This window comes from Condylura cristata, unplaced genomic scaffold (genome assembly GCF_000260355.1).
Source record: "Condylura cristata isolate star-nosed mole 26May11 unplaced genomic scaffold, ConCri1.0 scaffold00038, whole genome shotgun sequence".
In the NCBI taxonomy this organism is placed as follows: domain Eukaryota; kingdom Metazoa; phylum Chordata; class Mammalia; order Eulipotyphla; family Talpidae; genus Condylura; species Condylura cristata.
In genome coordinates this window covers 7,860,096-7,871,832 of record NW_004567139.1, presented here as the reverse complement: position 1 = coordinate 7,871,832, position 11,737 = coordinate 7,860,096, and the positions used below count along the sequence as shown (strand labels likewise).

The 11,737-nt window shown below is 65.2% G+C and overlaps 1 protein-coding gene across 1 annotated transcript in view; it reads left to right on the top strand.

The window, feature by feature from the left end:
• Positions 1-11,731, top strand: part of FADS6 (fatty acid desaturase 6) — a 13,044-nt gene extending 1,313 nt beyond the window's left edge. The window contains exons 2-8 of the mRNA XM_004693375.2: positions 6-123; positions 739-905; positions 8,016-8,196; positions 8,717-8,904; positions 9,756-9,935; positions 10,391-10,541; positions 11,264-11,731. Coding sequence (XP_004693432.1) covers positions 6-123; positions 739-905; positions 8,016-8,196; positions 8,717-8,904; positions 9,756-9,935; positions 10,391-10,540 — 984 coding nt within the window. The 3' untranslated portion in view covers position 10,541; positions 11,264-11,731. The remainder of the gene's footprint in view (positions 1-5; positions 124-738; positions 906-8,015; positions 8,197-8,716; positions 8,905-9,755; positions 9,936-10,390; positions 10,542-11,263) is intronic.
• The last annotated feature ends 6 nt before the right edge of the window (positions 11,732-11,737 follow it).

Sequence of the window (11,737 nt, the reverse complement as noted above, 5' to 3'; positions counted from 1 at the left end):
CCGAGGCGCTGCTGGGCGAGCTGGAGGCGCGGGTGCAGGACGTGGTGAGGGCCAGCTCGTGGTGGGAGCGCCATGGCGTGGACTGCGCCATCCTCGGGCTCAGCGTCCTCGCCTTGCCGGCCGGTGAGGCGCGGGGAGCGGTGGCCGCGGCCGGCCGGGTGGGGAGCGGGAGTGAGTGATGGAGACGCGGGCGCGGGGGCGCGGGGTGCGGGAAGAGTAGACGGCAAGTGACCCGGACTTCAGGACCAGGGTGCTCCCCAAACCCGAAAATCTGATTGGGGGTGTTCTGCCCGGAGTCTCCAGAGGCACCGGTGCTGGAGGAGGGAAGAGGCCTGAGGGCCGAGGGGATGGAGGGGAAAGTTGAGAGCAGTGGGGGTGGGGGGGGGGGAGGGAAGAGGTGGCCTGGGGAAGGGGAGGGTGCCCGGACGCAGGCCGGGCTGGGCGGCTGGGAGCAGGGTGGGAATTTGCCTGGACTCCTCCGGGCGGGCGCCCCTCGTGCCCCAGCCAGGCTGCAGTCCTTTCAGAGTCCCCTTGCCGGTCAGTGGGGCTCCGTTTTACCCCAAATCCCATAGAACAGGCCAGCCCAGCCCCCGCAGGGGGTCCTGCCACATCGCTGCCAGTGGCCGCAGACTCGCCTGCTGCCAACTTTGCCCTGGTCGGATGGGGGTGGGGAGTCAGACGCAGATCTCCAAGGGCCTGAGGAGACCCCGGCCTGCCCCCCGCCCCTCCTCCTCGCAGGGTTTCTGTGCCTGCGCTCTGAGAATGTCCTGGTCTTCGCCCTGGGCATTGCCATCCTGGGCGTGTGCCACTACACACTCACCGTGAAGGGCAGCCACCTGGCCACTCACGGTGCCCTCACCGAGTCCAAACGCTGGAGCAAGATCTGGGAACTTTTCTTCGTGGAGGTGAGCCTGCGGGTGGTGGGCTGCCGCAGGCACCCTGGGCGCGGCGTGGAGGGTATATGGCTGTGTGCACCCGCGTGGGCACACGGCACACGGCACCCACCGTGTGTGAGTGAGTGTCCGAGGGGCCAGGTGGACAGAGAACGGCACGAGGGCTCGGCTTCCCTGGCAGTGGACATGTCCTGCCCTTGGCCTGGGCGCCCTCCCACTGGCCACGCTGCAGAGGAACAGGACAAGAGGATCGGGGGTTCTGGATGCTCAGGGTCCACTGCAAGACAGTTTCCTTCCAGGGACTCCAGGGGGCTGATCTGAGCTGGGTTCTGAGGCCCCGCAAGTAAGTGACCCGTGAAGAGAATCAGGGGAGAAGCAGAGCAGGGCTGAAGGTACGAGGCCCCGGCTGGAGAAGCTGTTTGCTCTGCTGAATCTGCGCCAGCCGCCAGGAGCTGGGGCAGCTGAGAGTGAGCCGGGCTTGCAGGGTTTGGACTAACTGACCGCAGGGAATGGATCCTGCTGAAGTGACTCGCAACCTCAGGCTTTGGGGTGCAGGTGAATGACCTGGCGGTCCGGGTTTGATGGAGAAGTAAAGGCCCCCCAAGGCACTATTTTCGCCAAGTCCCCTGGGTGAACCTGATCCCACCCAAATTTGAGAACCCCCGGCCTAGACGCCTCGGGACACAGGAGCTGTGGTGGGTGCCAAGCGACCGTACCTCCCCCGAGAAGCCTCCCGCCCCGCTGTCAGCACCCCTCAGTCAGCGTGTCACCTCCCTGAGGGCCCGGCTGCCGCTGCCCCCTCCCTGCCTCTTGGGCTTGGGCTCCCGGCCAGGACTTGCTGGGCCTCTGTCGCGCTTTGTTGACAGTGACCCAGCAGATGACAGGCAACAGGGCTGATTGCTGATGGAGGGCCACAGTCTAGAAGTGGGTGCGCCCTCGTGGGGCAGCACCTCTGGGTGCGGCACCCTCCAGCTGTGCGGGCAGCCCCAGTGGGCACCCTCCTCCTGCAGGGCCCGGCTCTGGCCAGCCTGTGGGGAGAGTCCGGGTCCCATGTGGAGAGGGGGTGGCCCTGCACTCCCTGCCCGCTGGCACGGTGGGGACGGTGTGGGGAGCAGCGGGCGGGACCGTGGGGCGGGACGGGACGGTGTGGGGAGCAGCGGGCGGGACCGTGGGGCGGGACGGGACGGTGTGGGGAGCAGCGGGCGGGACCGTGGGGCGGGACCGGACGGTGTGGGGAGCAGCAGGCGGGACCGTGGGGCGGGACTGGACGGTGTGGGGAGCAGCGGGCGGGACCGTGTGGGGAGCAGCCTGCCAAGCAGCTGGCCCTGCAGTCGGCAACTAAGTGTCAGCGTCCTCAGGTCATAAAGAGGAGCAACATTTCCTCCTTCAGGAGGCCGTCAGGAGGCCAGCGTGCCTCGAATGGGTCAGCCGGGATGTCCATTTCGGGCTGACCCTGGGGCGCTCACCGAGCTCCTGCGTGAGTGTGTGGGAAAGGGTTGGTGTTCGCTGTGTTTCCTTTGTTCGACCTTTGCCTCTCTCAGCTGAAAGGTTACTGTGGGTCTGGAAAGCTCCATGGAGCTTGTGTTTGTGTGTGAGTGTTTTGCATGTGTTTGCATGTGAGGGTGTGTTTGTATGTGTGTGTGCACATGTGTGCGAGAGCGTGTTTGCATGTGAGGGTGTGGAGAGTGTGTTTTGCATGTGTTTGCATGTGTGTGTTTGCGTGTGAGTTTGTGCGCGAGGGAGTTTGTATGTGAGTGTGTTTGCCTGTGAGGGTGTGTATGTGAGTGTGTGGCGAGTGGGCCTGGCCCGCCCTGGTCCCCGTGCCGCTGCCCACAGCCCCCGGTGACCCTCCTGGGTCCCTGCCTCTGCTGTGACCTCTCTCTGATCCTTGCCCTGCGGGGTGCTTGTCCCCACCTTGACCCTCAGAAGCACCATGACTGAATGACCCCGTCCTCCCGTCCTCCCGTCCTCCCGTCCGTCGTCCAGCACTCTCTGGCTGTCCTGGCCGCCAGCTTTGCTGGGCGTGTCCCAGGGTCTGTGGGCCCCTGCTGGGTGGGACAGGCCCCCCTGCGGCCCTAGCAGAGGCACAGCACGCGGGGAACGCTGTCACCTGCGTCTGACCTCTGTAGTGGTGCAGAGAGCTGAGACCCCCCAGCCTGCAGGGCTCTGGAACATTCTCTCCCATGAGCTGGGCTAGGCCCAACTCTCTGTTTGTCCCCACCTGAACCCCACGGGTGTTAATCTGAGGAGCCTCGGGGACCATTTCAACTATGATTTATTTTAATTTTTAGATTAAAGTTTTCATACAGAGGGCTCACCCAGACCCGCAGGGCCAACAGACCTCTGTGAAGATGGTTCAGTTTTCAGTGAGTGCAGATCAGGGACACGGGCGTGTTTCTGCAGGTGCCGGGCCGCGCTGGGAGACGCTCGCCCCTCCGCCCCTCTGGTGTCCACGTGCCGCCTCACCTCTGTGCGTCCCCAAACTGCACTCTGGTGTAGCTCCCCGCCCCCAGCCTTGAGATCAGCACTTGGGCGGGGGCTGGGGTGATGCCCGCTCTTGGGCATCACTAAAAAAGCCTGGCACCTGGTCGCAGGGGCCCTGGGGGGCTCCCCTGTGGCCCCTGGAGTCAGTGGGGGCACCTCTGCGTCCCAGGTGGGGGTGGGGCGAGGGAGGGGCTAGGAGAGGAAAGGGCAGGTCTGGGGCAGCGGGCTGGTGAGGAGCCTCTGCCCGAGGCCGGTTTGGGGGGAGCTCTGGGGGCCGAGCCGGCAGGCGCAGATGCCGGCTGAGACAGGCTCTCCCCATCAGTGAGCTGCTGCCGCCGCCAGGCCTTCTGCTGGGTACTGGGGGCTGGGGACCAGGGGTGCACAAGACCCTCTTCCCGTTCCCAAGTGGGGAGCGACACGACAGGCCCCGGGACCAGGGCCTGAGCCGCGCTGGCTGTTGCTATGCCCGAACTGCTCACTGCGCCCCGACGAGGTCCAAGCTGTTGTTACCCCACTTTCGTAGAGGAGGAGACACTGGTCCGGGAGGGTCAGTCTCCTGCTATGTCCCCTGGCTGGCAGCAGGACACAAGGGCATCGAGCAGGTGGGGCGAAGCTGTGTGGGCACAGACGGGGGCGCGGTGGGGACTCTGGGCAAAGTGCAGGCCGACGGGATGTCACAGCTGGTGACACGGGTAGGTGAAGGCCACAGTGCCAATAAACACCCTGCAGGGCACAAGTCAGCCCCAACATAGGCGAACCCCGCCCCCACGTCGGCAGGGCCGGGACAGAGACCCGGGCGGTGTCCGGAGCGGGCAGCGCGAGGCACAGAGGCAGGAAGGCGGTTTGGGGTGGAGCAGAGGGACAGAGGTCTGGATGTGGGAAAGGGCACAGGGCCTGAGGCACACTCAGAAATCTGGGGCCACTAGGGGACGGAAGGAGGTCCTGGAGATCCATGTGCCCAGCCGGGAGCCGGGAGGGTCCCCGGGAGACTGGCCAGAGCCGCGGTGGACTGGGCACTGGCCAGTGGTCAGCACGCGGCCCTCGGGCCCTCGTGCTCTGCCCCTCTGTTCTGGAGGAGCCGGGACACCCGTGAGGGCCGAGCGCCGAGGCATGCACGGCGCCTCGGCGGGCTGCCCCGAGCAGCGTGCTGACCCCACTGTCCACTTGCCTTTGAACTTCGGGCCCTCACACATGCGTGTAATAGTTAGGGCGGCCTTCCACGCAAACGCTGTCTACCTGAAGCTGGGATTTAACTGGGTGACCTACATTTCATCGGATAAACCTGTCACGGAGCCCGCGGAACCCCAGGGGTCCCTGCCACTGTAATGCTGGACAGGAAGGGGGTAGCTTGGCTCCTGGAGATCAGAGAGGAGGTCTGGAAGGAGGAAGGAGCTGGGCACTTTCCAGCCCAGGGTCCCTCTGCCTGAGGGACACTGCTCCCCGAGGCCCACCGCTCCCCCCACCCCCCGCACCTGCTATCTCTCATCTCTGTGTGGTCCCACTGTCCCCCAGCTGGAAACCTGACCTTGGCCTCCGATGCCTCCTCCTCCCACGCCTCACTTCCCCCAGGGCTGGCCCCACCGCCCCCCTGAGCCAGCCGCCTGGGCCCCGGGCCTGCCCTCCCGGTCTGCAGACCTCCTTAAACCCAGCTTTGCGTCATAGTTTTATCATGATGGTTTTTAATCTTGCAAATATGGTTCATTTAAAAAATGAGAGGCGAACAGTAGAGGAGCACCTGAGAGGTGGGGCACCTTCCTGGGCCCCGGGAGGGAGTCGGGGGGAGTGGGGGGGCTTGTGCTCTGCGCATTCTGTCAACACGGTTGATCCCTTTTCCAAAAACAAGCGATTTTTTAAAAACTAACTTAGATGATTGCTTTGGTCACCGGCAGAAATCCGGGGCCGCATACGTGAGTAGAAGCTGAGTGAGGAGATAAATAAATGGAAGAGATTTGGGGGGTCCCGCGTTTCCGCTAAGAGACGATGTCAAGAGGCGCCACGCAGCGCGCCCTGGAGCCTGAGTGCTGAGAGGTTGGGGCTCTTACGTCTTCCTGAAACTTGAGGCTTCTGCAGCTTTCTCTAGGTCTCGATATGGAATCGGGGGGACTTAAATAAGGCTCGTGGCAGGACTGTCTGTGCCTCGACCACCCCTGCGGGAGGCCACTGCCAGGCTTTGGCCCCGCTCGCTGCTCTGTGCAGTCTGGCTTCCAGCCCGCACCTGCCCTTGCCTCCTCCGTCAGAAAGATCTAGAGGGAGCGGGAATTCCACAGGAGTAGCCTCAAATCTGTTATTTGTATAAAAAGGCTCCATGCTATTTGTATAAAGAGGTGCAGGCCCCTGGCCTGGGCTAGCGCTGGGCTGGGGACGAGCTGCAGCCCCGTGCCAGAGGAGACCAGCCTCGCCCCGGGCAGATTGCCGTGCCCAGCCAGTGTCCCCGGTGGAGCAGGCAGCGCAGAGAGGCAGCCCCGGGGGCAGCGGGCAGGGGAGGGCGCGTCCACGCGCTGCTTTTCCAGTGATGCGGGCAGAGTGGCGCTTTCGGGCCGTGGCAGAGGCCCGCTGGCCAGGAGGAGGCCCCTAAGGCTCCCCTGTGCCCCCGAGCCTGTGCCAGAGGCGCCTGCCGCCGCTGGCACCAACCTTGAGAGCCGGCGGGTGCCAACTCTCGAGCAGGCAGATCCTCCAAGGCCTGGACGAGACCCGGCTTCACCTGACCACGAGCTGCCCACCCCGCAGTCTCACTGGGAGTAGTGTCCACGGTCGACTGCTGGAGAGTTTCCCAGGTCAACGCCAGGGTGTGGACCGGAGGCCTCTGGCAGGGTTTACTCTGCGGGAGCTGTTCCAGCAAGCACGAGTTTTCTTGTTTCTCAAAGATGTACTTACTTAGGGCCTCCCCGGGGGCGCAACGGGTCAGGACGCCGCCTCAGTGTGAGTTCGATCCCCGCCCCAGAGGTGACCCACGTGGCGCAGCAGACCTCTCACCCGCTGCTCCCCTCAGCACTGTACTTCGTGGATCTGCCTGTTCTGCTCCCCACTCTGTCTCTGGCGAATCCTCTCACCACTCCTGCACTTCTGGCCTGTACCCCAGTTCTGTACACATACATAAATAAACCTTTTAAAAAGGATGTTTTTATGCACTCAAGAACTGGGGTACAGGGCAGAGATGTGGGGTGAGAGGATTCACCACAGACAGAGTGGGGAGCAGAATAGGCAGATGCACTGAAACCCACTGCTGAGGGGAGCCGCGGGGAGACAGGAGGGGTCTGCTGCCCCCTGGGGCTCCCTCCCTGGCCGGGCATGTATTTGTGCTGCAGGGGCTGCGGACAGCTTCCTAGTGCCACCCGGGAGGGCCCGCAAGCGCGGGTTTGTGTGTAGTTTATACACGCGGGAGCAGTGTCGCTGACACTAACGTGCTCTGGGGGGCTCCTGGCTGGGCTCTGAGCTCCGCTCTCTGCGCACAGGCCCGGCAACCTGCTGCAGTGCGCTGGGTGTGCAGGCCCGTGCTCCCTGGTCTCCGGCCGGGCGGAGAGACCAGCTTCACGGGCAGCAGATTTTGCACAGACGCAAGTCTTTGCAGAGGTCAGGCCTTTGCAGATGGCCTTGCTCTCGTCCGCTGGCACACGCTCGCCCCACTGTGAGCTTCTGAAGCCAGAGCAAAAGCTGCCCTTGGGTTCGCCACCTGCGTCAGAGTCAGGGGCCCGGCAGCAATGCTGAATTAGCATTTGCCCCGTCCTCTGTCCTCAGGGGCGGGCCGGGAGGCTGTTTGGACACTTCTGCCCTCATCTGTGATGAAACCCGAGTGCCCTTTAGCCAGACCTGCGGCTCCCTTTCAGCTTTCTCATTCCCAGGGAGCGTCTCGGGACAGCGTGGGGTCAGTGTCCTGTCTTCTGCTTTGGCCGCTGCTGCCGGACAGAACCAGGCGTCTGCTCTGTGGAGTCAGTGGCTCATCTCTGGAGTCTATGCTCATCTCGGATGGCCTCTCGGCTCTTACCTGGCCCCGGAGTGCCCTGGGGTGGTCACGTGAAACCCCTCCAGCTGTTACTGCGTGTAACACTGCCCGAAGATGACCGGGGCCAGCGGTGAAGGGCACCACACGCTGCAAGGCCCCTGCCTGGCTCCAGGTGCTTCACCTCTGGACGAGGCAGCGCGTCTCCAGATTGGCCACCCCTGGCCTGGGGGAGCGGAGAGGCTGGCTGGCGTCGCCGGGCTCCCTTGCCTACCTCTGCATAAGACCCCTCAGTGTCTTTGCCTTCAAACGCCTGCTTTTCTTGGGGTCCCAAGCTGCTCTGCACAGGAGCAGCTCCGGAGATTCCCTCAAGGGTGAAAAAGCCAGAGAAGTGTCTACTCTAGGGAGAAAGCCCCCCCGCTCCAGGACAGCCCAGAACACAGCCTCCCCAGCCCTTCCCTCGCTGCTTGGGTTGCAAAGTGGTGCCGTGAGCAGAGTGGCAATCTGGGGAGATCGCCACACCCACAGGGCCAAGTGGATGTGATGTTTCACTGGCTGCCACGGCTGATTAGCTGGGGCGTAAGACAGGAGGCCCTGGAAACGCAGCAGGGGGGCAGACGGGGGCTCGTGAGGTCCCGCAGGTCCTGCTTTTAGGGTTAGGGTGCTCGGCTGTGCCTGAGGCCGCCCGCCTCCGGCCCTAGGTCTGCACAGCCTTCACTGCAGAGTATGCCAAGTACGGACACGTGAAGATGCACCACGGCTACACCAACGTGCTGGGCCTGGGGGACTCGAGCACCTGGCGGCTGCCCTACCTCAACCGCTACGTCTACATGCTCCTGGCGCCTCTCTTGATCCCGGTCATCACCCCGCTGGTGGCTGTCGGTGAGTCTGCCAGCCCCGCCCGCCTTCCTTCCCCACCTTCCTGGCTTGGAGGAAGCACAGATCCCTGAGTTACGACCTGGCAGGAACCTGGGGAGACGGCCAGGCAGGGGGACAGTGCCTGGCCTCGGGGCTGAGTCTGGTCCTGCCGATTCCGGCTGGTGGCCATGGACAGGTCGCTCAGCCTCTCTGGGCCTCGGCTCTTACCTGCTCCTGAGGGTGAGGCCGCGGGCAGCGCGGGGCAGGCTCCGCAGGCCGCGCACAGCACCCCGCACTGGTAGCGGTTCTTACCGAGGGGCTGGGTCCCGGCGGGAGGAACCGGCCCTGGGCGCCAGCCGCAGGTCCTGTGCGGCCACCAGAAGGGCCACGGGAGCGGCTTCCAGCTCCTCTTCCTCCTCCTCAAGTGGGGGCATCTGCTTCTCTGGGCGCTGTGTGGCTGAGCTGAGCCTCGAGCGCCCCAGAGAGGAGCTCGGTGGGGCCTGGCCGGCCGGCGCCCTCACTCCCGCCCCTGGCTGTCTGGCAGAGCGGCTGCGCAAGCTGGAGCCCGGGCTGGCTCTGCGCTCGCTGGTTCTCATCTCGCTGGGCCTTTACTCCCACTACTGGCTGCTGCTGAACCTGTCTGGCTTCAAGAGCCCCGGCTCCGCCCTGGGCTGCATGCTCGCCACCAGGTCCCTGCTGGCCCACCCCTACCTCCACGTCAACATCTTCCAGGTGAGGCCTCCCCTGCCCTGGGAACTGGGGGGCCCTGGGAGCACGCCTAGGGGCCTGACTGTGGACTGGACTCTGGTTCGGGGGAGAGGCCACGTGAGGAAGCCCCCCCTCCTCTCCCAGCCCCCCACCTGTCCTCCTTCACTCAGTCTGGGCGCCGGGGGAGGCTTCCGCTTCTCTTCGACCCCGCCTGCATTCGCAGCCGGGTGGGCGCTTTCTCAGGAGCATCTCTGCGCAGGGCCCTGGCTTAAGCCGTGGGGACACGAGGGATCGGGAACCCCGCTTCGGCCATCAGGGCGCACATCACGATAAGCCCAAAGCACGTGGAAGGGGGTGGCCGGGCAGGAGGCCAGAGGAGCTGGAGGGGCTGGACGTGGAGCGCTCAGGAGGCCAGGGTGCAGGCCTCGGCCCGCCACTTCCGCAGCGAGGCTGCCAGCTCACTCCACGCCCCCGGGGCCAGGATGGCGCTGCTGGGAAGCGCTCATGCACCCTCCCGTGAAGTGGAAGAAGTGACGAGGGTGTGGAGACGTGCACGTGGCAGGACTCTGGGGAGGGGAGCAGGCAGGGCCCCCCAGAGAGGCGAGGGCACAGCCACAGGAGAGAGAGCGGCGGGCTGCGTCAGGCCGCAGGGCGTCGGGGGGTGCCCGGGGCAAGCCCCTCCTTGCACCAACGAGGAGAGAAGCCCAGAGCTGGGCAAGACTCGGCGTGGACACAGACAGGGGCCCTCCAGCGCCTCAAGCGCTGCGGGAGCCACTGGCGAGGAGGCAGGAGAATGTTCCGCCGGGTTCCACGCGCTGGGGAGGGCGGGCCTGGGCGGCAGCCGGTCCCGGTCGTCACCCGCGTGTCTGCCACAGCACATCGGGCTGCCCATGTTCTCGCTGGACACGAAGCCACGGCGGATCCACATGATGAGCCTGGGCGTGCTCAACCTGCCGCGGCTGCCCGTGCTGGACTGGGCGTTCGGCCACTCCATCGTCAGCTGCCACGTGGAGCACCACCTGTTCCCCAGGCTCTCGGACAACATGTGCCTGAAGGTGGGCGGCGCAGGGCTGGGGGGAGGCGCGGGGCCCCCTGAAGCCAAGCCCCCGCTGGCCGGGAGGGTGGGGGTCTGGGCTTTGAACCCGGCCTCTGGGCGAGTCAGCGGACCGTCTCTGAGCGGCAGCTTCTGCGCCTGTAATGCGCGAGGCGCGGTGCTTCCGGCGACAGCCTCTGCTGGGCACACTGGGGCGTGGTAAAGGGGGCTGAGCGCCTGACCCCCGGTGCCAGGGCCCGCCTGCTGGGGAGCCCCGGGAGGCCGCTGGGGAGAACCCCCCACCCAGGCCTGTTGGGAGGGAGGAAGCAGTTCTCCCAGCCCCTCAGCTCCTCCAGAGCATCGTGGAACACGCAGATAGGAGGTGGAGTAGGGAGAGGCAGGGGCTGGGCGCGAGAGGAAGCGGGAGGGCTGCTGCAGTGGGCCGCCCGCTCAGCGGCCTCCCTCGTCTCCCGGCAGGTGAAGCCCGTCGTGTCCCGGTTCCTCCGGGAGAAGCAGCTGCCCTACAACGAGGACTCCTACCTGGCCCGCTTCCGGCTGTTTCTCAGTCGCTATGAGGAGTTCATGGTGCACACCCCCCCCATCACTGAGCTGGTGGGGCTGCAGTGAGGTGTGGGCGGCCGCCCTGCCCCACCCTGGCTGTGCTGGCCCCCCAGGGGCTGGCGCTGGCCCTTCCCAGCAGTTGCTGGCCATGGGTAGAGCAGGGGTTGGGGGCACTGTGAGGCAGAGGGCTGCTGTGGGGCCTGGGGTCACCTGCCCTGCTCACTTGACTGGGCTTTGAGACTCTCTAGAGGAAAGCCCTGACCTTGGTTAACTTCACCTCAGGACTGAACAGCTGGGTCCTTCCCCCTCCGGCGACCCCTGCTCTGCCTGAGCCTTGGAGGGCCGAGGGGCGAGAGGGGCTCTGTGCAGGGGCACTGAGAGCGGGGTTGCCCCTCAGCTGGGGCCCACGCCTTCCTGTGCCCTTGAGGCGCTGGCTCCTGAGGCACCCTCTCCCCTGGGCCAGCCCTCCTAGGTCCCAGAGACCTGTGGGGACTCGCTCAGCACTCGGCCAGCACTCGGCCGACCACAGCTTCTGGGAGGTCCGCGTGTGTGCCCTGTGGGGAGCACGCACAGGGGAGACAGGACGGTGTGCGTGGCTGAGCGTGGCCTTGCTGGCCCCAGGGAAAGCCTGCTTTGTCCTACGAGGTTTAGGAGGGGACCTGAAAGACCAGTTTCAAGAGAGAATTGTGGGGAAGGCCCCTGAGGCTAGGGGACGGCGCCCAGGGCCCAGCTGTGGGTCTGCTGGTCCTGGTGGCCTCTCCCCACCTGCGGTTCTCATTCCTGTACAAGGTCAGAACCGCCCGGTCAGTCAGTTCTTGGAGCCCAACCGTACCAGGTGCCTTCCAGATCCAGCAAGAGCAGAAGGCCTGAAGGGTGCGCCTGGCGAGGCGTGACCGGGAACGCAGGGGCTGTTGACGCCTTGTTGACAAGATGGGGCCGTGGCCGGGGACTGGGTCTGGCCTCAACGACAGCTCTTGGTCATCAAGCAGATAAGCACTGTCTGGCCAGCAGACTCCTGCTCCCCAGAGGACGTAAGCTCATTCCCAGGTGCACCCCTTCTCTCCTACCCCACGCTGATGCTGTGTGGTTATTCTGACAATAAACAGCCAGGAGCTGGCTCGTTCAGCAGCAGCCTGCTCGCGAGTCCCGTTTGTCGGTTGGGGGTTGCCATTGCGACAGGGCCAGGCAGCTTTAGAGATGGGAGAAAGGAGGGAAAGGGGGTGCAGACACAGGAACTGGGCTGGCCTCGGGAAAAGCTGGTCT